The 27,243-nt window shown below is 37.2% G+C and overlaps 2 protein-coding genes across 3 annotated transcripts in view; both read right to left on the reverse strand.

Annotated features, from left to right (window-relative positions):
• TNFSF13B (TNF superfamily member 13b) overlaps positions 1-27,017 on the reverse strand; it is an 84,872-nt gene extending 57,855 nt beyond the window's left edge. The window contains exon 1 of the mRNA XM_057533186.1: positions 26,933-27,017. The gene's annotated coding sequence lies outside the window, so the exon portion shown is untranslated. The remainder of the gene's footprint in view (positions 1-26,932) is intronic.
• Positions 7,436-27,068, reverse strand: ABHD13 (abhydrolase domain containing 13). Of its 2 annotated transcripts, XM_057533185.1 has the most exons (3): positions 26,933-27,060; positions 21,240-21,360; positions 7,436-12,562 (listed from the first exon to the last, which is right to left on the reverse strand). In XM_057533185.1, the coding sequence occupies exon 3, from the start codon at positions 12,540-12,542 to the stop codon at positions 11,529-11,531; it is 1,014 nt and encodes a 337-aa protein (XP_057389168.1). In that variant the 5' UTR covers positions 12,543-12,562; positions 21,240-21,360; positions 26,933-27,060; the 3' UTR covers positions 7,436-11,528. The 2 variants fall into 2 exon arrangements, with proteins under 2 accessions (XP_057389168.1, XP_057389167.1); XM_057533184.1 differs by lacking the exon at positions 21,240-21,360 and having other exon boundaries at positions 26,933-27,068.
• Between the last annotated feature and the right edge of the window lie 175 nt (positions 27,069-27,243).

Consider the following 27,243-nt stretch of genomic DNA (forward strand, 5'->3'; position numbering starts at 1 on the left):
TCTTGTTTTTCTTTTTTTTTTTATTGTGGACAAACATACATAACACAAAATTTACCATTTCATCCATTTTTTGATAAACAGTTCAGTGTATTAGGTACAATCACACTGCTGTGCACCACCAATTCTTGTATCAACAGTATCACTGATGGCTATTCACACTCGTATCTTTAGCTCCGATCTCTTTCCCCAAACCTAACGGCCTTTTCAGCATCTTCTTTTGGATGTTATACCACTCAGGTTTCTCTTAGGTGCAAGCAACATAAACCATCTCTAGCTAATCAGATAGAAAGGATTCTATTGAAAGGATTTAGGGTAACTTGCAGAATCTATGGAAAGAATTAGAGAATCATGCCTAATCATGTTTGGAGGATTGAATATATACACCTCTTGCAATCACAATACAGAAGTGAGCCCATAAAAATACCACTGCTGTTACAACTGGGCACAGACCACCACTTGCAGTCATAGCTCTGGGTACCTGCTGCTAGAAGCATACGTGCTGGAGGCTCTGAAATCTGCATCTGGCTGCTGCTGGGGCTCACTGCTACTGCCACATTAGCATGGATATTATAATGGGCTTCCTTTCCCACATCACCAGCCTCTACCTGGTTGACACCAAGTGTACCTCGTTGACAAAGTCTGAGTCATCACATCTGCAAGAGGAGCATCCAGCTCTGACCCATCAGATGGAACATTTGCCAAAGCAAAGGGCAGGTGCTAGGCAGCTGAAAAGGATGAAGAATGCTCCTACCTTCTTTAGGAGGCACTTCAAACTCATTATGAATTTAACTTGAACTCCTGATATTTCTCCCAAAACATTCTTGGGTTCTTTTAATCAACCAGGTATGAAAGGCAGAGATATAGACGTATTCATTCTATAGTCTTCTGGACCTCCCACAATCACTTACACCCCACGTATATCTTGAATCCATCCACTTCTCTTGAGATCCACTACCATCATTTAAATCCAAGAGTTTTTACTTAGAATATTCCTAGTCTCACCCATTATAACAGCTTCATTGAATATAATTTACATGCAACACTATTCATGCATTTAAACTCTGTATTCACAGAGTTGTGATACAGATTGATCACAACAATCTGTTTTAGAACATTATCATCTTCCCCAAAAGAAACTCTATATCCATTAACAGTCACTCCCCATTCCCCCCCACCCAATACCCCTACACTCAGACAACCACTAATCTACCTTCTATATCAATGGAGTTGCCTATTTTGGACTTTGCAAATGAATAGTCCTTTGTGACTGGCTTCTTTCACTTCGCATGTTTTCAAGGTTTGTCTATGTGTAGCATCTATCAGAATTTCATTTCTTTTCATTGCTGAATAACATTACATTGTAGGATTCATCACATGTTATTTATTCAATCATTAGCTATTGGATTGTTTCCACTCTTTTGCTGTTATGAAGAATGCTGCTATGAACATTCATGTACTAGTTTTTGTATGAACATATATTTTCAATTCTCTTAGATACATACCTAGTAGTGCAGATCCTGGTCATACGCTAACTCCATTTTCAACATTTTAAGAACTGCTAGATGTTTTCCAAAGTGGCTACTCCATTTTTCATTCCCACCAGCAATGTGAGTGTTCAAAATTTCTCCACATCCTCGCTGACACTCGCTGACACATTGTTTTCTGTCTCTTTGATTATACCTGTCTTACTGGATATGAAGAAGTGTCTCATTGTAGTTTTGATTTGCACTTCCCTTATTATTAATGAGAGTGAACATCTCTTTACGTGCTTATTGGCCACCTGTATGTCTTCCTTGGAGAACGTCTATTCAAAGCCTTTGCCCATTTTTAAATTGGGTTGTTTGTCTTTATATCATTGAGTTGTAAGTGCTCTTCACGTTCTGGAAACAAGTTCCTTATCAGATATAAGATTTGCAAACATTTTCTCCCATTTTATAAGTTGTCTTTCACTCTCTTGATAATATATAATGTCCTTTGAGGAATATTTTTTTTAATCAAGCCCAATTAATCTATTTTTTTTTTCTTTTGTCCTTTGTGCTTTTTGTGTCATACCAAGAAACCATTGTCTAATCTAAGTTGCAAAGATGTGACTACGTTTTCTACCAAGAGTTTTACAGCTGTAGCTCTTACACATGGGTCTTTACTCCCTTTTTAATTAATTTTTTATATGGTAAGATGTAGGAGTCCAAGTTCATTCGTATGAATGTGAATATCCAGTTGACACAACACCATTTGCTAAAAGACTGTTTTTCCAACAATGAATTATCTTGGCACTTTTGTCAAAAATCAGTTAACTGTAAATATATATTTATTTATGGACTTTCAATTGTAGGCCATTGATTTATATGTCTATCCTTATGCCTGTATGTCTTGACCATTATACCTTTCCAGTAAGTTTTAAAATCAGGATATATGAGACCTCTGACCTTGTTCTTCTTTTAAAGATCGTTCTAGCTATTCTAGATCCCTTGCATTTATGCATGAATTTTAAGATCATCTTGTTAACTTCTGCAAAAAAAAAGAGACAGATTTGATAGGGAGTGTTTTGATCCATTGATCAAACTGGGGAGTACTGCCATCTTTTTTTTTTTTTTAACATCTTTCTTGGAGTATAATTGCTTTACAATGGTGTGTTAGTTTCTGCTTTATAACAAAGTGAATCAGCTATACATATACATATATCCCCATATCTCCTCCCTCTTGTGTCTCCCTCCCACCCTCCCTATCCCACCCCTCTAGGTGGACACAAAGCACCGAGCTGACCTCCCTGTGCTATGCGGCTGCTTCCCACTAGCTATCTATTTTACATTTGGGAGTGTACATATATCCATGCCACTCTCTCACTTCATCCCAGCTTATGCTTCTCCCTCTCTGTGTCCTCAAGTCTATTCTCTACGTCTGCATCTTTATCTCTGTCCTGCCCCTAGGTTCTTCAGAACCATTTTTTTTTCTAGATTCCATATATATATATATGGAATCTATATATAGAGAGAGATATATAGATATATATATATGGAATCTATATATGTGTGTGTGTGTGTGTGTGTGTGTGTGTGTGTGTTAGCATATGGTATTTGTTTTTCTCTTTCTGACTTACTTCACTCTGTATGACAGACTCTAGGTCCATCCACCTCTCTAGATATAACTCAATTTCGTTTCTTTTTCTGGCTGAGTAATATTCCATTGTATATATGTGCCACATCTTCTTTAACCATTCATCTGTCGATGGACACTTAGGTTGCTTCCATGCCCTGGCTATTATAAATAGAGCTGCAATGAACACTGTGGTACATGACTCTTTTTGAATTATGGTTTTCTCAGGGTATATGCCCAGTAGTGGGACTGCTGGGTCATACGGTAGTTCTATTTTTAGTTTTTTAAGGAACCTCCATACTGTTCTCCATAGTGGCTGTATCAATTTACATTCCCACCAACAGTGCAAGAGGGTTCCCTTTTCTCCACACCCTCTCCAGCATTTATTGTTTGTAGATTTTTTGATGATGGCCATTCTGACTGGTGTGAGGTGATACCTCATTGTATTTCTGATTTGAATTTCTCTAATGATTAGTGATGTCGAGCATCCTTTCATGTGTCTGTTGGCAATCTGTATTTTGGAAGAGTTTGAGAAGGATAGATGTTAGCTCTTCTCTAAATGTTTGATAGAATTCGCCTGTGAAGCCATCTGGTCCTGGGCTTTTGTTTGTTGGAAGATTTTTAATCACAGTCTCAATTTCAGTGCTTGTGATTGGTGATTAGTCTGTTTATATTTTCTGTTTCTTCCTGGTTCAGTCTCGGAAAGTTGTGCTTTTCTAAGAACTTGTCCATTTCTTCCAGGTTTTCCATTTTATTGGCATAGAGTTGCTTGTAGTAATCTCTCATGATCCTTTGTATTTCTGCAGTGTCAGTTGTTATGTCTCCTTTTTCATTTCTAATTCTATTGATTTGAGTCTTCTCCCTTTTTTTCTTGATGAGTCTGGCTAATGATTGATCAATTTTGTTTATCTTCTCAAAGAACCAGCTTTTAGTTTTATTGATCTTTGCTATTGTTTTCTTGATTTCTTTTTCATTTATTTCTGATCTGATCTTTATGATTTCTTTCCTTCTGATAACTTTGGGTTCTTTTTGTTCTTCTTTCTGTAATTGCTTTAGGTGTAAGTTTAAGTTGTTTATTTGAGATGTTTCTTGTTTCTTGAGGTAGGATTGTATTGCTGTAAACTTTCCTCTTAGAACTGCTTTTGCTGCATGCCATAGGTTTTGGGTCATCGTGTTTTCATTGTCATTTGGTTCTAGGTATTTTTTGATTTCCTCTTTGATTTCTTCAGTGATCTCTTGGTTATTTAGTAGCGTATTGTTTAGCCTCCATGTGTTTGTATCTTTTACAGTTTTTTTTTCCTGTAGTTGATATCTAGTCTCATAGCGTTGTGGTTGGAAAAGATGCTTGATACGATTTCAATTTTCTTAAATTTACCAAGGCTTGATTTGTGACCCAAGATATGATCTATCCTGGAGAATGTTCCATGAGCACTTGAGAAGAAAGTGTATTCTGTTGTTTTTGGATGGAATGTCCTATAAATATCAATTAAGTCCATCTTGTTTAATGTATCATTTAAAGCTTGTGTTTCCTTACTCATTTTCATTCTGGATGATCTATCCATTGGTGAAAGTGGGGTGTTAAAGTCCCCTACTATGATTGTGCTACTGTTGATTTACTCTTTTATGGCTGTTAGCATTTGCCTTATGTATTGAGGTGCTCCTATGTTGGGTGCATAAATATTTACAATTGTTATATCTTCTTCTTGGATTTATCCCTTGATTGCCATCTTAACAATAATAAATTTTTCAATCTACAAATATGTGATTAGTTTCCATTTATTTGTCTTCTTTTATTTCTTTAAAAAGTGTTATGTAGTTTGCAGAGAAGACATTTTGCTTTTATTGCTAAGTACATTCCTAAGTATTTCATTATTTTTGGTGCTATTGTAAATGGAATTTTTAAAAATATATTAGGGCCGCCATAACAAAGAACCACAAACTAAGTGACTTAAACAACAAAAATTCATTCTCTCACAGTTCTGAATGAGAGAAATCTGAAATCAAAGTGTCAGCAGGACCATACTCTCTCTCCTAGCTTCTAATGGCTGATAGAAATCCTTGCCATTCCTTGGTGCTGCTGCATAAATCCAATCTGTCTTCATTGCCACACGACCGTCTTTCCTCTGTCTGTGTCTTCACATGTTATTCTCCTCTCCATGTATGTCTGTTTCTATGTCTTTTCTCTTTTTATGATAAGGACACCAGTCATATTATATTAATGGTACACCCTACTCCTGAAGGATCTCATTTGAATTACATCTTAATGACATTTGCAAAAACCCTATTTCCAGTAACATCACATTCATAGGTACCAGGTGTTAGGACTTCAACATATCTTTTTGGGGTACACAGTCCAAGCTACAAAACTTTCATTTGGGGGTTGTTTATTGACGGTGTATACAAATGAAATTGATTTTTGTATATGGATCCTGAATCCTGCAACCTTGCTGAGTTTATTAGTTCTCATATTTTTAGTGGATTCCTTCGGATTTCCTATACACAAGCTCTCATCATCTGTAAATATAATATTACTTCTCCCTTTCTTATCTAGATGCTTTCTATTTCCTGCCTAACTGTCCTGCATGGAACCTCCAGTACAATGTTGAATTCGGGTGATGAGCTTGGGAGCCTAGCAAGGTGAGAGGACATTCCACCTAGCAGTTAAAGCACCGGACATAGGTAAACGCATAGAGGAGGAATGAGTTTGGCTTATGCAACAGAAAGAGAAAACTTCTTTCACAACGAGATTGTTTAGTTGGTGAAGGACCTTATAGACCAAGAAGTCTTGACTTTAATGAGAAATGAAGTCACTAAATGCTCTTAGGGAAAGGCATGCAGATTTTTTCTGACAAATTAGAACAGGACAAACATGGAGGAGTGGGGTCAGTGGATTTGGACACCAGATCATAGACCATTCAGTTATCAAGAATAAATGACAGGGAATTCCCTGGCGGTCCAGTGGTTGGGACTCTGTTCTCACTGCCGTGGACCATGGTTCAATCCCTGGTCTGGGAACTAGAATCCCACAAGCCATATAGGGCAGCCAAAAAATAAAAAAAAAAGAATGACGAAAAGGAGTCAGAACAATACTGGGTACATAACAAGCATTCAATTAAAACTTCAGCTATTATAAAATAATTCCAGGGACTGGTATGGTGGTATGGTAATAGTGGAAAGGCTGGGAAAATAAATCTTATTGGAAAAAGAAACAGCAAGATCAAATATATCAGTTTCACTTCACGAGGAAGATGACTCCTAAATTTTTCTATAAAAGGCTGAGGAAAGAGGATGAGAAGTCTTACGAGGTTAATTAACGTCTACATTTTCCTGCAGGGACATACATTTAACTACTCTGAAAAAAGTGTAGTTTCTTGTATATTCCTAGTTTTCTATACATAGTCACTTTTAATTTCATTTCAATGTCTTAAATCAACTCCAACATGGATAAAAACAAATTGTTTCATTGAGTAAATGAGGCAATGTGCAGTTGTCCTAGATTGAGAACTGGAGACACATTCAGATCCCAGCTCCATTCTGGGTAATCTTGAGCATATTACTGAACCACTCTGAGCCTGTTTATTATAAAATGGGACTTTTATGTGCAAATTACTAGGCAGTTTGCTGTGAGGGTTCAATGACATTAACACATTCTACACTTGTAGGTATTCAAAGGGTATCTTTTCCCTCCCTTCCCCTTCATAAGACAGGAGTTACAGTCTAACCAGATCCAACTGCTCATCATCTTTAGGATGTAAAGCAGGAGCTGAAGAGTGAAATAGGAATGTGAAAAAATTATCGCTTGAAAATAAGAACTAGTTATCTAAAGGATTCAGGTTGGTGATCTCTCAGGGAAGCACATGAGGGATGCTTCTTCCCACCAGATCTACCCATGGAAAAATGGTCTCCACTAGGTGAATTCTTCATCTGCACTTACAGGGGGCCATTTAAGGTTTGTCATACATTTCCTATCATCCAACTGGTTGTGACACTATTCAAGCATGCAAATTTCTGGTTAGGGAAAGCAAGCTACAGCCCCCTCAAGGTCGAATGAATATTAGGCCATTTTTGTAATCATCCCAAATCATTAACACAGTACTAATAAGAGAAAAAAAAGCAAATTTCATGAAAAGGCACTTTATGAAATCTCAAGACAACATGACTATGAACAGTTAAAATCTATTCATTCCTAGATTAATGTAACTAATCAAATGCTTTGGATCTATTCATTCACCAGCAGGTCACATATAGAAAATATTTAATATTAGCCTAAATGAAATGTATGTGGGAGAAAAATACGAGGAGAGGGAAAATAAATCTAACTTCTACTTTTTATTCACACCGTTAGTACAATAAAAATTAATTTCAGTAAAAATTCAGGAGTTTATTTGATCATTAAGGAAGCTTTAATGTCCTACCATATAATCTAGGTTAATAGAAAAGACTGAATACAAACTATCTTAAGACATTAATCAAACTTTTAATGTATCAATTTATTGCATATGTCAGTACAGAAAAATAGAAAGTGTATTTTAAAAGAAATTTATTGTAAAAACACAAATGTAAATGTTTGCTTTTGCCATGATTAGCACATAATGTACTGTAACATTCAGATTTGAATTATAAAATTTTATCACTGCTTCAAATAAAATATGGCAAATAACAAAAATATGATTTACATTATGAAGTTGGATTAACTTATTTTATCCTGAACGTATCTGAATAGGTTGAAAACAACTTGAATTTTCAGTATACGGAGTACTGACAGAAATTCTGTTATAAATGATGTTAAACAACACACTCATCCCTGTTACATACGTATATATGACACTTTCCGTAAAAGAAGTGTCTCTTACACACAGTCCTATTGTTAAACTACATTTTTAAGATACAAAATATAAATGGAGGTATATTTGCACCATCTGGCAAAATGTGTTGACTACTATTAGGATGAATGCATTTATTTTGTCATACAAATGAATATACTATTTCTGATTAGCTGAGATGATGTGCACATATGGCAATATAAGTCAACAGAAGTGCTTTTTTTTATTTTCTACTCTGATTTAAAAAATATGTCTGTGCTCTGTCATTTCCCAACTTTACCTGAGTGATATGAAAATACATAAATTTAAGGATAATCCAAAAGCATTATGACTAATTCTTTTCACATTTCTTTCTCCATAATTGCTGTCAAACATAATGAGAAAAACAGAGAGGGGAGAGGTCAGTGGAGGTTTTCAGTATATCTCAATCATGATCTAATTTAAAAAGTGACTTCTGCGACACCCTCTTTTAAGGTTTACCTTGTTTATTCCTAACCTCAAGGACAGGACTCAGTCAAAAACTACACTTTGGCTGGGCTTGCATGATAGTTTATATAAAACTGAATATGGCCTTCATTCTTTAATTCCACCAAACAAGCCCATACCCACCTCAAACCAAATCTTATAAACATAAGAAATGAGTATGAAAGCATCAGGTGGTATGAATTCTCAATAAATATTACGGTATCATTAATCTGGTGACGCATTACCAAAGGTAGAATTTGGGTTATTATCAACTGTCTACAGTCATGAAAAAATAAATTTAAGCTGCCCCATAACAAATTTCAGAATACCATTTTAATGAAAACACCAATTTTACAGTCAAAGTGTTTGCAAAAACATAGGGTAGATGCAGTATCAGGTGCTCCAGTTGACTTCTCTGTTAGAAGCACCTTGAGTTCAAATGATGTTTTACATGTTATGCTTCCTTTTCACCAACCTCACCAGCTAATTATTTCCTAGATCTACATTTAAGAATGATGTCACATTTCCCTTTCCAGTTGTTTCTATCCTATTAATATTCTTTTATCTGTTACAAATGATTTCTTCCTGTATTTTGCAATATCTTTTTTTAGGATCTTTTTTGCCGTTTTACCCCCAATAATCCCTTTTGAAATAATGGATTTTGATCTCAGTGGATTTTATCTTGCCATACTTAAAATCACTCTAGGGTTTCCAAATTCCAGTAGCTTAATAACTTAAAAACTCATTCAGAAACTCCTACAGCTGCTCTTACATCAATGAGCCAGAAATTAATAAACAAGATAGACACACACCTATTCCACTAAGAGATGAGCCCAAAATGAAGGTGTGACTCATGAAAAATTCACGTTTTATTAAAAATGATGCCACAGGCTTCATGGACCCCTGATAATAGGAGTTTGTCTTCTACCCCCTTCCCATCTAAGGAACCAGTCTCAAATACAGAAGGAAGCTAGGAAGGAAAGATGTGCTACAACCCTAGACACCTTTTCCTTTTGCTGCAGAAAGAAAGGCTCCTCAACCCAAAGAGGAGAATGAAGGTAGGGATGGGACACATGTACTCCACAACTTCTTAAGTCCTGGGTCAAAAAGAAGAGGGGGGGATTGTTAATAAACCTGGAGTACTAAAAAAAAAAAAAAAAAAAAAAAGAGCAGCATAAAACAAAACACTGATGAAGAAAAAGCTCTTTATACTTCATCAGCATAATATTTGTAACTAAAGTTGAAACATTCCTCCATAGTGTACTAGACTAAATCATCACATGAAAACATAAGGTACTTTGTAAACTTTAAAGAATGATACAAGTCTAAGGTGTACCATTTAAGCTCATGTCTAACTACACTACATTTTGTTGTATTAACGTTCTTGTTAATACATGACTCTTTAGGATAGTCATTCTACGTAGCAATGACTGACAAGATGAAAAGTAGCCTTTAATTGTAATGAATTTATAAATACAAAACACACCTTCCATAATACGCGTTTCCAACTGTTTTTAAAAACGCATGACTTTTTTACAATTTATAGAAAACATTATCCTTTAGAAATCACACTTGCTATATTTTTTTCTAAATACTGACATAAAGTGAATGATAAGAATGTTATTTGGCAAAAGTATTTCTAGCCCTATCTCCATGGAAAGAGTTTCAATTAAGGTCAAGATTATTGACCCATTATTTCTCTGCCCTAGCTGCTTGCACAAAGCCAATAAATATAGCTAAAATACTCAGAATATCATATGTTAAAGCTGACATAACGTACAGAGCTCAATTACATCTAATTTTTGAGGACCGCTTGAAACAACTTAGCTTATATATCTTAAGGTAAATCCTGTAAGTTTTAAGGGGCTCTTTTTTTAAATAAGATTTTTCTTACCTTCTATATGTCTAAATACTACTTCCCACTTACAGCCATTTAATTGTTAAATGTGGTCACACGTTCTGTGATCAAAAGCTCTAGAGTTCCTTTATCCGCGCATTCTCACATGTAGAAAATAAATAAGACTTCCTAAAGCTGTCTTTTGATGCAGTTCTTCTATTTCATAACTGAAACATCAGACCAAAGAATATAGTTTTCATTTACTTTTGTTTTTGTAACTTTTATTTTCAGAAAGTCCAATAAATGATATCCTGGCTTTAGTGGGATAGATATACCTAGATACTTGGACTTAAAAATGAAATGTGGGAATTCTTGTAAAACAGTATGTACAATAATGTAATGATAAGACTTCCTAATTCTTAAACAGATTCTAATCTTCATTATGACTGCTATTAGTGGTTCAGCTGTAGACTTACAAAATCGACAGAAGCTAAAATTCTCTTTGCCACCAAAATTACAAATGTTAAAAAGTTCAAATATGCACATCAAAGCTGCAGTAAAATTCTCAATTTCTATTTTTACATGCCATGATCCAGACTGTACCTAACAAAACACGGTACGTTTATATTGGAAAATGGGGTCCCATTTATTTGTAAGAAAAAGCTGGATCTCAGCATTCACCAGAGCAAAATTCAATGGCAACCTGCACACAGGCCTCAATTTCATTTCTTGCTAAAAACAAAATAGAGTTTACATAAAAATAGATATAACCCAGGTTACCATATACATTGGTATATGATCAGTATTTACATTAAAAACATTGCATTGCATAAGTCAAGGAATAAAATACCATCATGCATTTCATTTTAACTTTTAAGGTGAAAAATGCAATTACAGAACTAAGTTTGCTTACCATGATTGTCCCAATATCTACTAAAGGAATAATACCCAAAGATTTCTTGTTTACATGTCTCCTTCCACACTTAGTCATTAATCTAAGTGTCACATAGATTACACAACTTTAGCAACAAGAAACTTTTGAATATAATATGCTATTATGATAGCATATTAAACTAAAGGTATGGATACATAACCACATTGAAAGGTTCGATGAAAATGTATGAAATCCCAATAATTATAGTTCTTCAAATGTAAAAAACTATTTGGATCATTTTAAAGGAGCACTGAAGTCCTTTCAAAGTTTAATGTCACTCTTCAGACAAGTACAGATATAACACACTTCTAGAAAGGAACATTCTTTATCATTCTGCACAAATTAAAATACAGTGCATTAATCAAAAAGAAAAACATTATATAATTGTTACATTAGATGAAGTTTTTGCCATTTCTTCAGGAGAATGACTCTTTATTACTTCTTTGATGAACTGTTCAAGGGCAGTGAAGTAACCCTGGCATTGCCATGTATCATTATGAGTTCCATCAGGAAAAATGGCTAATCTCTTAGTCCGAGATGGGGAGAGTTCATAAAGTTGCTTCATCATTACTGGTGGGATTAATTGGTCAGAGAGTCCAGAGATGAAAAGAGAAGGCATTCTGCACTGAGAGATTTTTCTGTAGGACAAAAATTTATTTTTGTAGCACCATAAAGGAAGGTAACGCATTGGAAAGAATGAAAATAAAGTGCTGGCCATATGCGGTATGCTTAAAAATGTGTTCTCCACCATAATGGCTGAAATCCTATGTGAATTTTCAGAGGCCAAATGAATAGCTACTGCCCCTCCCAAGGAACGGCCAAAAAGAAAAATTTTTGTTTTGTCAAGGTCAGGTCTGGTCATCACGTAGTCTAGCACAGCCTCAGAATCTAGGTAGAGTCCTTCTTCACTTGCTTCTCCTTCACTTTTTCCATATCCTCGATAATCAACAAGTAAAAGATTAACTTTGAGGTTAACCAACATAAGCAATGCATTCGGTAACCTGTGACCTATGTTGCCTGCATTCCCATGAAAATAAATTATAGTTGGGGAATAGGGCGAATTGTCTCCAGTGTATCTTATCAAAATAAGATTTAGACGCACTCCATCTTTGGTTCTGATGAAAATGTTTTCATGTGGAATACCAGTCGGCATGGGAACATAAAGGCGTGAAGAAGAAGGCTGCTCTGGGAAATAAAGCAATACATCCTGGAATTTATAGAGAATACCTGCTATTGATATGAATATTAACAAAAGTAAGATAATGCCTCCATACAGATGGAAAGTCACTATTAAAGGTAAAAGAGAAATACGGCAGAGAGCCCAAGACCATGAAGCCAAAGCTATTAGCCATCTTTCAACAAAGTTCCACAGCATCCAGGACTTTTCCATTGTGGCTCTCCGTAAGCGTCCTGAAGAGAGACAGAGATAGGGAGAATCAGTAATTCAACATATATCTATTATTTTAAAAGTTAGATCCATGATGTAATAAATCATGGTACTAGGTGAATTCTTGGAAACCTACATCAATCCATCCACAAAATCGATTGTTCTACTTTTCCTCATCCCTTCAGTTCTCAAGGTCTCCTTTCTCCCTCCACTGCTGTATATATGAAACACAAATATTCATCAAACTATATTCATTTTCTAAAAAAATGCAGGTACTTTCATTCATGTATTCTCCTTGATTTGACAGAAAAATAAGTTGATGCCATGTTCCCAATTTTTTATATGAGGGAACAAAGGCTCTGGAGCATAAGTGGAGTGGCCGTGTCCTAGCTTTGCAGGCAGAAGAGCCTGGAGACCAAGGAGCATGCTTCTAAGGCTCCTGGTGCACCCACTGGTCAGCTAGGTAAGGTGAGGGCAATTTTTTAATTTGAGGTAAAACTGACATACACCATATTAATTTCAGGTGTACAACATAATGATTCAATATCTGTATATACTGCAAAATGATCACAATAAATCTAGTTAACATCCATCACCATACATAGTTACAAAATTTTTTTCTTGTGATGAGAACTTCTAAGATCTACGCTTAGTAACTTTCAAACATGCAATACAGTATTATTAACTTGTCACCATGCCGTACATAACATCCCCATGACTTATTTTACAACTGTTAAGTTTATACCTTTTGACCCACTTCTCTTATTTTGCTCACTACCCCCAGCTTCTGGCAACAACCAATATGTTCTCTCTATCTATGAGTATGGGGTTGTTTTGTTTGTTTTCAGAATCTACACATAAGTGAGATCATACAGTATTTGTCCTTCTCTGACTTACTTAGTATAATGTCCTCAAGATCTATCCATGTTGTTGTAAATGGCAAAATGTCCTCCTTTTTAATGGATGAATAATACTCCACTGTGTGCGCGCGCACACACACATCCCACATTTTCTTTATTCATTCATCCGTCGATGAACACCTAGGTTGTCTCCGTATCCTGGCTATTGTAAATAACGCTACAGTGAACATAGTGGTGCATGTATCTTTTTGAGTTAGTGCTAAATTTCAAGTCTTTAATCCATTTTGAGTTGATTTTTCTGTATGGTGTAAAACAGTAGTCCAGTTTCATTCTTCTTCATGTGGTTACCCAGTTTACCCAACATCATTTATTGAAGAAACTGTCCATTCCCCATTGTATATTCTTGGCTCCTTTGTCATAAATTAATTAACATACATGTGTGGGTTTATTTCTGGGCTCTCTATTCTGTTCCACTGATCTATGTGTTTGTTTTTATGCCAATACCATACTGTTCTGATTACTATAGCTTTGTAATATAGTTTGAAATCAGGAAGCATGATGTCTCCACCTCTGTTTTCCTTTCTCAAGAATGCTTCGACTATTCAGAGTCTTTTGTAGTTCCATACAAATTTTAGGATTGTTTTTTTTCTGAGATAAATGCCCCTGGAATTGTGATAGGGATTGTACTGAATCTGTAGACTGCTTTGGGCAGTATGAACAATATTAATTCTTCCAATCCATGAGTCCCAAATACCTTTCCACTTTTTTGTGTATCCTTCAATTTCTTTCATTAATGTCTTATAGTCGTCAGTGTTCAATTCTTTTACCTCCTTGGTTAAATTTATTCCTGGGTATTTTATTCTTTTTTTAAACTGAAGTATAGTTGACTTACAATGTTTTAGGTGTACAGCAAAGTGATTCAGTTTTATATATATATATACATATATATAACTTTTTCAGATTCTTTTCCATTATGTTATTCCAAGATATTGAATGTATCTTAGGTTACATAGCAGGTCCTTGTTTATCTATTTTATATGTAGTAGTGTATACCTGTTAATCCCAAATTCCCAGTTTATCTCCCCCTCTTTCCCCTTTGGTAACCATAACTTTGCTTTCTATATCTGTGAGTCTATTTCTGTTTTGTAAATAAATTCATTTGCATAATTTTTTATATTCCACATATAAGTGACACCATATGATATTTATCTTTCTCTGTCTGACTTAGTTCAATTAACATGACAATCTCTAGGTCCATCCATGTTGTTGCAAATGGCATTATTTCATTCTTTTTTAGGGCTGAGTAATATTCCACTGTGTGTGTGTTTGTGTGTGTGTGTGTGTGTGTGTGTGTGCGCCACATCTTCTTTATCCATTCATCTGTTGATGGATATTTAGGTTGCTTCCACATCTTGGCTATTGTAAATAGTGCTGCTATGAACACTGGGGTGCATCCATCTTTTCGAATTACAGTTTTCGTCTTTTCTGGATATATGCCCAGGAATGAGACTGCTCGATCATAGAGTAATTCTATATTTAGTTTTTAAGGAACCTCCATCCTGTTCTCCATAATGGCTGCACCAATTTACATTCTCACCAACAGTTTAGGAGAGCTTACTTTTCTCCACAACCTCTTCAGTATTTATTATTTGTAGACTTTCTGATGATGGCCATTTTGATTGATCAGTGTGAGGTGGTATGTCATTGTAGTTTTGATTTGAATTTCTCTAATAATTAGTGATGCTGAGCATCTTTTCATGTGCCAGTGGCCATCTGTATGTCTTCTTTGGAGAAATGTCAATTTAGGTCTTCTGCCCATTTTTTGATTGGGTTGTGGGTTTTTTTTTTTTTTCTGATATTGAGCTGTATAAACTGTTTGTATATTTTGGAAATTAAGCCCTTGTTGGTCTCATGGTTTGCAAACATTTTCTCCCAGTCCATAGGCTGTCTTTTCATTTTGTTTATGATTTACTTTGTTGTGAAAAAGCTTTTAAGTTTAATTAAGTCCCATTTGTCTATTTTTGCTTTTGTTTCCATTTCTCTAGGAGATGGACCCAAAAAAATATTGTTGCAATTTATGTCAAAGAGTGTTCTGCCTAGCTATTTTATTCTTCTTGATGGAACTGTAAGTGGGATCATTTTAATTTCTCTGACAGTTCATTATTAGCATATAGAAACATGACAGACTTTTATATATTGATTTTGTATCCTACAACTTCACTGAGCTAGGTAGGTTGAGGGCAAATTTTATTAAAGAGGTAGTTAACAGATTCTAACTTATCAAGACCAATCCAATAGAATTTATTGTCAATTTTCTTTTTCACATTATAGAAAAAAATTATAATTAAACTAAAATAAAAAATATAAAATATTTTCCCTTCTATTTGGAGGTTCTCACAGCTAAATTTAAAAAATAATTTAAATGGAACACTAGTTTCTAATATTGTATTATTTTTAAGAAAAAGTCTAATAATTTGTCTTTCATATCTGATTAAAAAGAAACTTTAGATTGTTAATACTGTGAAATACGCTCAATCTTTTATAGAGCCCTTACTGCAATTTCATACCAGTGGGTAAACAAAGATTGCTACAGTATACTGATAAGGCCATAAACACTTGGGGGATAAGTGTGAAACAAAGACACAGAAATTCTATTTCAGAACCAGAGATAAATGAAGAAAACGACTTACTGGAGAAAAATCTTTTTAAAGTTTGCTAAAAACTATAACTGATGTAAAGAAAATACAAAAGAAAAGCTTTCAGAAGTCATTGTTTTTGTTATCAAATAAAGTGTATATGTGTCGTCTTAAAAAGGCACAAGAGGTGAGACGTTGCAATTTTTCTTATGTAGTACTCATTTACTTATATATTTACCATTTTTAAAAATTACATTCTCTTTTACTCACTAACAAAACTACCATAAGGAAGTTATTCTTAAAGTTAATAAATAATTGTTAATGACTTATCTTTAAAATTTTACTGTATGCCATAAGCTAATAAGTGTGGCATTTTAGTTCATCAAATTAGATTTAAACACTGAAAACCAAGTTAAATTATACTGGCTACAAAGATGAGTTAGACGATTTAATAGATTCGATTTTTCACTATTATCTCACCAAAAATATTTTACTATTCCGCTAAACATGGACTTTCAAATCTGAATTTGTGTTCAAATAACTCTCTTTGAACATAAACCAACAGTGCAGCATTTTTCTGAAGTTTCTCTAAAATCAACACTGCCACCCAGTTGCAGCAAGTTTTATTACAATAAGCACTATGTTAAGCCAGAGAAAAGCAGGTATGTGAGGTAAAACAAAAATCCAAGCTTAACAACTACAGAAGCAATACCTGAGCATTAGGTGTCAGACCTGGATAAGAACCAGATTGAAAGAGACTACACTACAGCAGCCAAATAAGCCAATTACACTGAATACTGAATAACTGTTCCAGGTCAATCATCAATGCTGTTTACAATCTCTGACCACTATTCATCAACAGCTTAAATTATACAGGGCTACTCTATAATCCTTCACTGTAGTGGATAAGTCTGAACAACACATCTGAGCACTTAAATTTTTCATCTAATGCTTACTTAATTTTATTTCTTTAAGAGAATGATATTCATTTGTACCCAGAAGTTGTATTAGGAAAATTTGAAAACAGACTGGCATTTACTTAATACATCAAAATAAAATAATTTTTGTATAATGATTAGGATTAACAAGGTTTGGGATATAACATACAAATACACTAAGGCACTGTATCATTTGGAAAATAAGATACCATTTAAGATATTTCTTTAGGGAAAAAATGTACTTTTTTTCATAGTCAAGGCAATCGTTTATGACAGAAGTATCAGAGAGATGAGTAACTCAAATATCACTTATTTGGTGATATAGTAGAAAAAAACACACTAAAATTCCATCACCCTTAAAGTCTGCTCTACCATATATTTGTTAAATAATCTTGGGTTTATCAGTTATTTCCAGTTTGAATTTCCTTTTTAGTAGAATGAGAATTCTAAAAATGCCTATTTATAAAGCTGGTCAGCATTATCAAATAAAATTAATTAAAAAGCATTTACAAATGCTACAGATATATTAACTTCATTTGCTTTTGGGACTAGTATTTCTGGCTGTACTACCACATTCTTAACCATGTTCTGCTTGAATTAACATCAAAATTAGAACTTACCAAGCACCTATAAGAAAAAAAAAATCTAGGAATTTGATAAGGGCATGGCAAAGCACTCCTACAACCTGTATAATCAGGAGTGAATTGACTCAAGTTTTCAAATCAAAGTTCTTATAAAAAACTAATACAACACTAAATAAAACATAAAGCTCCTAATACATGGACAGGGCATATTTTGAAATTCAAACCACCTACACAGATTAAACTATATAGTTAAAGTTTTCGATTTTCAAACTTTGAAAAAATATCTTTTTTAAAAAAGTAGCCTCTTTAATTTCTTTTTTTTTTTTTTTTTTGCTGCCTCCAAAACAAGACTTCACTCACAGAAAAGGCTCAGTAAACAGCTATCATCATCATTACCATCATCTCTGTTTTTACATCACCCTATTTCTTTCTGTCCTTCTTGGGAACTGCAACTAGATGTTTAAAGATAAATTTGCTTTTTTTTTTTTTTTTTATTTACTTATGGCTGTGTTGGGTCTTCGTTTCTGTGCGAGGGCTTCCTCCCGTTGCGGCAAGCGGGGGCCATTCTTCATCGCGGTGCGCGGGCCTCTCACTATCGCGGCCTCTCTTGTTGCGGAGCACAGGCTCCAGACGCGCAGGCTCAGTAATTGTGGCTCACGGGCCCAGTTGCTCCGCGGCATGTGGGATCTTCCCGGACCAGGGCTCGAACCCGTGTCCCCTGCATTGGCAGGCAGATTCTCAACCGCTGCGCCACCAGGGAAGCCCAAATTTGCTTTTTTAAACACACAGTTGCTTGCATATATTTATGATCATTCGTAGGAAATTATGGCAAAACATCTATTTTTTAAAGGTCTTTCTATAATATATACAGTAAATCTAACCTGATATAATGAGAAATGCCTGAGAACATGAGAAATGCCAGCATCACATGACAGTCAAATCTTCTGTTGAGAAATTTCCTGAAAACAAGTTTCTGAGCTCTTCCCCAGAAATCACAAGCTCTGTACAAGGATCAACCTTTTGGTCTCTCGCACTGGGCTCTCTCTCCCTTCTCCTCTTTCTTCCAGAGGATGGGAACAGGACAGGATCCATGACCAGTGAGAGCTTCTGAAATAAGCTGTGCTCAAGCATCTCACTGTTGATCCAACCAGCTCTCCCATTTGTAACTACAGAAATATTTAAGGGCATTTTAACCCCGGAATAGGGAATTGTTGATGCGCTAGCTCTCGATATCCAGAGCCCTGCTCACTGGCTGAGATGACATATTTCGAAGTGAAGTGAGGCTGGGACAGACGTGAGGTCTCCCTGTGGTCACGGTTAGTGAGTAACAGCAGCCGTCTTCCTGGGCTCCTCCGTCAGGAACCACAGTCCCCAGCATACCTCACGCTCTGGTGGCATCTCTGAGGGCTGTAACAATGTCTGAGCAATTTTCATTAATTTTCAGCTGACTCATTTTTCCAATTCAAGTCATTTAATCCTCACAACTTAAGGAAGCATGTAATGTTATTTCCCTTTTACAGATGGAAAAAAAAAAAAAAAACAGGTAGAGAGGTGAAGCAACTTGCTAACATTTACAAGGCTGATTAATGCTAGAGACAAGACAAGAAATCAAGCCTTTTTGACCCAAAGCTCTTAATCTCTGATTTCAAAGCATCTAACTATTTCTGAGTCTCTTCGAATCTCATTATGTTCATGGTATGGATGCTTCTTAAATCACTGGTAATTTCCTATAACAGCTGCTTTGTCTTCAGAATCTTTTCAACATACAATATTGAATTTAAATCTCTAAGCCCAAGAACTGTGTTTTTCTTTTTCACTACTGTATCCCTATGGGTAGTACACCACTTTACATATATTCAAAACTAAAATGTTTTTTAAATGAACAATCCAGTAATGTATCTGAATTATTAGATTTCTAAGAAAACACAACTGCATTCTGAGTGTCAGACATATATATTTAAGACTGGACATCAGAAAAATGGCATATTTGAGTCCATTATTGGTTAGGAACAATAGGGATTAACCTTGCAGTTTTCCACAAAGCATTCCTGAAAAGCTGCCTTAATTAAATGACTTTGCAATAAACAAAGGTAATCTTGCAATGGATTGTTAAACTGTGGAAGTCAATAAAAGTCAATTCATTTTGAGGAATATCAAATGGAAGTCAATTTTAAGGACAGGTTAATAAAAACCTGTTCTAGAGTGTGTGTGTGTCTCTTCTCTTTAATACATTACGGCATACTGGAGGTTTACAGAGACCTCCACTCACGAACTGCCTTATTTTTCCTAACCCGATTAGCCAATAATTTCTGCTCCTCCTTCTATATCATACCTCCGTGCTCTTAATGGAACTGGATCTATCAAACAATATAGGGAGGGTTTTTTATTTGATAAATTTGCTGAAACTATCAACAAAGTACAATTACTAGAGCTATCTGCTGAGATGTAAAGACAACTTCACATAAACCCAGATGCTATGATGATCAATAAAAATGAACACTGCCTCGGGTACAGCCCACTGCACAGATACTAGAGCTAACAGTAAGTTTTCCACTTATTTTGCCAAAAAATTAGTTTGAATAAAGGGTTAACAAAACCTTTTCTCGGACTTCCCTGGTGGTGCAGTGGTTAAGAATCTGCCTGCTAATGCAGGGGACACGGGTTCGAGCCCTGGTCCCGGAAGATCCCACATGCCGCGGAGCAACTAGGCCCGTGAGCCACAGCTACTGAGCCTGCGCGTCTGGAGCCTGTGCTCCGCAACAAGAGAGGCCGCGATAGTGAGAGGCCCGCGCACCGTGATGAAGAGTGGCCCCCACTTGCCACAACTAGAGAAAGCCCTCGCACAGAAACAAAGACCCAACACAGCCAAAAATAAAATAAAATAAATTTTTTTAAAAAAAGAGAATTAATTTTAAATTCACATCCATAATTAGTTCCATAGCATGATTCCACATGTCTCCTTAATCCCCACCTCGGACACAGTATCTTTGGCTCTAAGTTTAAAAAAAAAAAAAGAATCTGCCTGCCAATGCAGGGGACATGGGTTCGAGCCCTGGTCCAGGAAGATTCCACATGCCGCGGAGCAACTAAGCCCGTGAGCCACAACTACTTAGCCCGCGCTCTAGAGCCTGCGAGCCACAACTACTGAGCCCACGTGCCACAACTACTGAAGCCCACGCACCTAGAGCCCGTGCTCCGCAACAAGAGAAGCCACCGCAATGAGAAGCCCGCGCACCACAACGAAGAGTAGCCCCCGCTCGCCACAACTAGAGAAAGCCCGCGCGCGGCAACAAAGACCCAACGCAGCCAAAAGTCAATAAATAAAATTTTAAAAATAGAAAAACAAAAATCTTTTCTCCTCCATGAAAAAAAAGTGACCTCTGGTTAACCTTCTAGCACTGCTTCCCTGGAAACCTCATAAAGGTGGGATTCCGCTATGTTTCTCAGCAGCATTTTGTGCGGTAAACCTGACCCCTGCTAGTGAGCTAAGCCTGGACTGAGAGGACAGTGAGCTGCGCTGCAATGCCCAGGGGGAACGCAAAGAGGGGACACACTGTGTCCTCTGCTGAGTCCTGCTCGCTATGCCCTTGCGCTGCCACGAAAGCTACCGCTTCCTGTGGAGCACGAAGCAGCTAACTCACAGTGGCACCTGCTCCCACCCAAGTGCCATCTTTCCACTAACCTGAGCTATTACTTGGAACAATCTACCCGATGCTGCCAGGCCAGGTTTTCTATCCGCGTCTTTCCACACAGCAGAGGGAGGCCGGTGCCAGGTATGGTCTTCTGAGAATGAGGATGTCCAGCTGAATCCAAGACCATTGCTGCTGGTCATGCAGAATGAGCAAGGCAATTAGTTACCCCTTAAAAAGTACATCCTATGGGAAAATTTATGAAATGTGTTGCCAGAAGAGATGGTTATTTGCCAGGTTCTTTTGCATGCTGCAATGCACTTGCTGATAACATCTTAGCATCATAAACAATCAAGAGAAATGTGAGTTTAATATACTCCAAGTGAAATCAATGTTTATACTAATTAAAAAGGCTGCTTAGAGGGAAAGAACATTAGACCTGTAGAGCATAGAAGCTCGGTCAACCAATATCCTTCATCTGCCATTCTTCTTCTACATTATTACTCTGTTTTTAATCTTATGCCTACATCTTAAATACCTCACTTATTCCCATTTCTCAATTATGCCTTTGCCAAATTATCACACCAGCTCTCACATATCAAATGTCTCTAAAGCCCATCTATGGCTTCAACCACCCCAGTAACTGCTAACTACTCACTAGCAGAGAATCTGATGCGTGAGCTCTTGTGATGATCTCTCATAAAAAGCAAACCTCACTTACTAATAAAGCCAATGGACTTTTCTCAATCCACACTGCAACACCGTACCCCTAAGTAGCACCAAACCTGGAATCTTCCTCAGCTTCCAGTATAATCAAATCCCTGTGTTTCTCCCTCTGACCCACACCTAAATGTAGGCATTTTCCAAGGCTCCGTATATTTACCTTTCTTTCCCTCAGGGATTTCATTCTTTCTCATGGCTCCAACCATCATACTTGTTTATGAATTATTCCCATTCTCCATGCCTACTCCATCTATAATCTCAATTTATCTGTTCCTTGAGTACCTGATACTTCGTTAACAACTTATCCAAAACTAAACAAATACTCCTCATCTAATGTTTTACATGCTTTATGTTAATTATGAACAAAAAAAACATGATGTGTAAACAAATACATTTTTTAAAAACAATTGATTCTAGAGCTACATATAAAATAACATGCAAAGTAAATTTAACTATGTTACAATATCAGTAATAGGTACATTATTATAACATGCACAGGTCTTATATCTGAATGAAAAAAAATCAACCTTAAAAACAATTTTTGTGCATTTTATTTAGATGAAGTGGTTAGAGGTGTCATACTGATATTAGTGAGCACTTCTCAAGAAATAATCTATTAAAAACATGACTAATTTTTATTATAATGTATAGACAAAGTAAATCTAATTATGATTTTCTTTTTAAAAGAATGGTTTTGAAATATTAGTCATATCTTTTTATACTCTATAAGCACTTTGATCAGATGAATGAAAAGTAGAAATCTGATGATGATCATCTGGAGAATTCCACAGTCATTAACTTGTTTTGTTCACCTTTATTGCTCCATATGCTCCCTATCTTTAAATATCAGCCCATGTGAGTACACAATAACCCATTTAAGGCTAAAAACATAAACAATTTATAGCTGTGAAGCTGTCAGAACCACCATGTTGGTTACAGTGTGAGCTGAGTGACAAGTCAACTGAGTGAGTGATGAACATGTGCATCTGACCTCCGGTAATCACCTTATGTGCTCCCTCATATATGTACTTGGAAGATCGCAAATGGTTCCATTTCTAAGGAAAAATATTTAAATAACTGTTCAATAAGCTGAGGCTTAAAACAATAGAGAGATCAATACCAAACGTATGCCCACCCTCAATCATATGAGTTCTCAGAACACAACTACACGTCCCGCAAGGGAGTCCTCAAACCCAGCCCAGACCACAAAACGGTCCCAGGGTTGGTTTCCCAGCCTCATCAGATTCCAGTGCGTCCTATCATACTATTTAAAGATTAAAGACAATGCCACCAATACTTGCAGACATCTGCTATCTGAATCACAGTGCTCAGACACTGTAGACTATTTAAAATTTATAAATATGCAGTCTTATTCTTAAGTAGCTCATGATCTACTCAGTAACCCTCGATCTACTCAGGAATCATGGACATATATAACTGTATATGTCTAACATAAATTTAATTATAGAGGAGCCAAGGAAAATTAGAGAAAGATCACACTGTCCTTAAACAGAGCAAAAGAAAAAGAAAACCTTAACTATGTGTCCTTCACAACATAATTTTAGTAATCTCTGGATTTCATTATGCTTGAATACTTAAAGAAACCATGGGGAAATTATTGCCAATTTTTTAAAAACAGGACAAAGTACAACTCTAGGGTTAAGAATTTCTCTTACTTTCCATCAAACAGCTGTCTATGCCACTTATTTTTGTTCATTTAGCAATATTTTATCCAAAAATTTAAAATAAATAAAGATTAACAACTTAGATATGTCAAGAACTAAAACTCAAACTATGGGAATGGATACATTTAATTATGACTGCCCCAATAATACTAGCAGAGTAAACTGAACAAATACGTTACTCTTTCAATGGCAGATAAAATTATACTTTAATGAAGGCTGGAACTGTCTCACAAAAAAAAAAAGTAAATGCTAATTATTCTCATTACTTTTTAAATGCAGAAGTTTATATTGTATTGCACAGTATATATTCATTTACTGATTCTGCCAACAGTAAAAGGTCTTTGAAAACTATAAAAGATGTTTTACCTATACATGAATTAAATATGACTTCCCCAAAAACAATCTGACTAAAGAGTAACCAATTATAAATACAATTTTAAAAAGTCATAAATGTACTATTATTTTAAAGGCCTTTATATCCATCTCGACTGATAATTTTAGGAACATCTTGTTTAAAAATAAAAACTGCTCGTACATTAAAGAAACATACTGACAAGTGACAAAACCATGTGTAGGTTCAAGGGAAGACTAAAAAGTGGAAAGCAAATTCATGTGTCATGCCTAATGTCTACATCACAGGCGGAGAATGGTATCCTCTAGGGGAATTCACAGCTTCCAATCACATTTCAAGTAATAGAGAAAGCAGATTCAGCCCTGCTGCATCAATGGATCTCCTTTTCTGCTAAGCACTGGAAAGTTAAGAAACCATGCCAGCTGCACAGCTGAAATGAAAACACAAACAGCCACTATCAGTGTGCTGGAGACACCACAGGATGAATTATCTATTTCCCTAATGGTTACCCACGTGTCATCAATAATGAAAAAGTGTGTATTAATAGTCCTATGGGACAAATCAACAGTAACTGCCTATAGAGATGCTGGATTTAAACTGGGATTTCAATCGGCTGGAGCAGACATCTGGAACATTATACCAGGCAGCAACTTAGCAGCATTTTTGTGCTTTCCCTTTCGCTTGAAGCACAGAAGACTTTGCAAATATAGTCAACTCTGAGAGAACAAAGATAACAGTTTCTTGTCACTGTGGAAGCCAATCACAATTTATTCTGAGATTATAAATATCAAAGAAAGAAAAGGGTTAAAAAAAATAGATCCACAAGGCTAAAAATGCAAACAGTGATGTTAGAATTAAAACTGATAATGAAATTCAGGAAGTTTCCAACTCACGACGGGATAGTGTTCTAAATACTATTAACTAAATGGGTGAAACAGTATTTATTTTCTTATAAAATCCGTGTTACAGAAGAAGTAAGATTCTCAGGCGAGCTCATAAATGCACACAGTTCACACCCTGGGAATACTACAGCTTTGCAATTCCAGTACAATATACTGCTGTAGGAGCTGGGACTTATACGAAACAGCAACATAAAATGTAATAATTTATTACGCAGTCTATCATTTGAGGGGGAAAAAGTCTTAATTAGAAAAACTAGAACCCTTTTTTTTTTTTAGGTTTATTCTAAAAAGAGTACATAAGGGCCTCAAACATTCCTGAGGTGACTAAACAATAATTAGAAAGATTTTAGAATCTCTGAGTAACAACCGAGTTCTAAATTAAAGAAAAACAGAGAAACAGAAGTAGATTTTCCTGAAGTAAGTGACCAGAGAGGAAAGATCACAGAAAAAGGTTAGGTTGGATTGTTTCCTGTTCCCACTTCCAAAGTCACAATGTTGACCCAGGACAACTTGGTTAGTAAATGCTCTCATTCAGGCCCGAGGTGAGGCTGAGAAGCCAGGAGGCTTGCCAAGGTCCGTATGCACAGATATTCATAAGCTGGCTCACTTTCATCATTCCAAAGGACCTATCAATCGCAGGCAGCGTCGTGCTGTGGGAAGGAGGGTGTTTTCAGGCTCTGTACGTTGACAGCTGGGCGGCTTCTGACAACTCACTTAAGCTTTCTAAATATATGTCTCCTGGTGTGTAAAAAGGGGGTCAAACACGTAACTGAAACACGGCTGAGATCAACTGTAACACAGTGTGTTAATACATGCAGCTACCTGCACGAGACAAAAGTTAAAACATTTTATTATCTACTAGAGCAGAGTAAGTACAACCAGAAGGTCTGCTAGACCTGGATGAAATAATGGTAGGACTCACTGGAGATCACCTGAGTAGGTGCACACAGGAAGGAATTAGGGCGCTGCCTTATTTTTTCCTGTCAAAACCCAGCTCAGGTAGCAGCTCCTCCAGAAAGCCTTCCCTGGTCCTCCACTCCCTACTGCCAACCATTCCACATCCTGTAGTTTGTACAAATTCATGTGGCGGCACTCACTACCGTAGTGTAATTCATCTGCTTTACAAAGACTGTGAGTTCCTTGATGACAGTGACATCATCTTATGCAAATCCGTATTTTCAGTCGACAGAGCAATGCCTGGCACACAGTAAGTCTCTATTAACAACTACTGAATTGAGCCGTCTAGGGCGTAAGCAGGACAACTATGACATACCACTAGATGGTCAACCACGAGTTCTTAGCTCGTGGAATAAAACTTAACCTCTCAGCAAGATACGTGATTAACCCACGCTTGCACACAAGTTCTTAACGCGTGCCGAAAGATACCAGGAGAGGATCCGTGAAAAACCAAGCACCAAAACTTAAAGCCCGCATCTTCTTGTGCCTTTCTACGCAGTTACTGTAACATGGTGAACCTAAGTCAAAGAGCTATCGAATAAAAGACTTTGTTTGGGGTTCTGATACCTTGGGCAATAACTCTCGTAATGTATTTTGCAGAAAACACATGTTGACAAGACTCTACAGCAAAACTGACTTCAATTCTATGGGGTGCTCCCGCCCTGTTTCATAAACACCCCAAAGTTCCTGCCACGGAATTCGCAGGGCTAAACCTGTTCTTGACGTGAGTGGATCAGGACCACTCCATGCCTCACACCTGGCAGCTGGGATTTTCGCTGCACTTTTCCTGTGTGCGGGGGAGGGCTGGGCTGGGGACGGATGGTGTCCACGCGCCGGTTCGTACACGTTACTGGAAACACCACTGACAGCGCATTCTAAGACACCTTCTAGGACAGCGTCCCGGCGCCGCACCGGAGGGCGGTCGGGAATCGGCGCGCCTCGGTTCCCACACCGGCGTCCGTTTGGGGTTCTCCCCCGCTTGGCCGGCGAGGCTGCGGAGCGGGCTCCGTCCGGTCCCGCACGGCCCTGGGCGCGCAGCCCCGCGCTCCCGGGAGGCCCCCGCCAGCCGCCCCCCGCGGCCCCGGGACACGGCGGCCCCGCGGCTCGGCGGCCCGCACCGCACTTACTTAGACCTGCTCGCAGGCTGCGCAGTCGGCCGCGGACTCGGAACCCGGCGCCGCGCAGAAGCGTCCCCCCGCGCCGCTTCCGTCGCTCCTCATCGTCCTCCTCCAGCCGAGGGGCCGCCGCCGTCGCCACGGTGTAGCCCGGAGCTCCTGCGGCGCCGCTCTCGGCTCCTCCACTTCCGGCCCACGCTCGGTGTAGCCGGCAAATACCCCCGCCGGCTCCCACATCACCTGCTCTCGCCTTCCTCCCGGGAGTGGGAAGCCGGCCCGCCCTCCCGGGCATGCGCAGAGCCCGCGGCCGGAGGAGTTTCCCC

This window comes from Balaenoptera acutorostrata, chromosome 18 (genome assembly GCF_949987535.1).
Source record: "Balaenoptera acutorostrata chromosome 18, mBalAcu1.1, whole genome shotgun sequence".
Classification (NCBI taxonomy): domain Eukaryota; kingdom Metazoa; phylum Chordata; class Mammalia; order Artiodactyla; family Balaenopteridae; genus Balaenoptera; species Balaenoptera acutorostrata.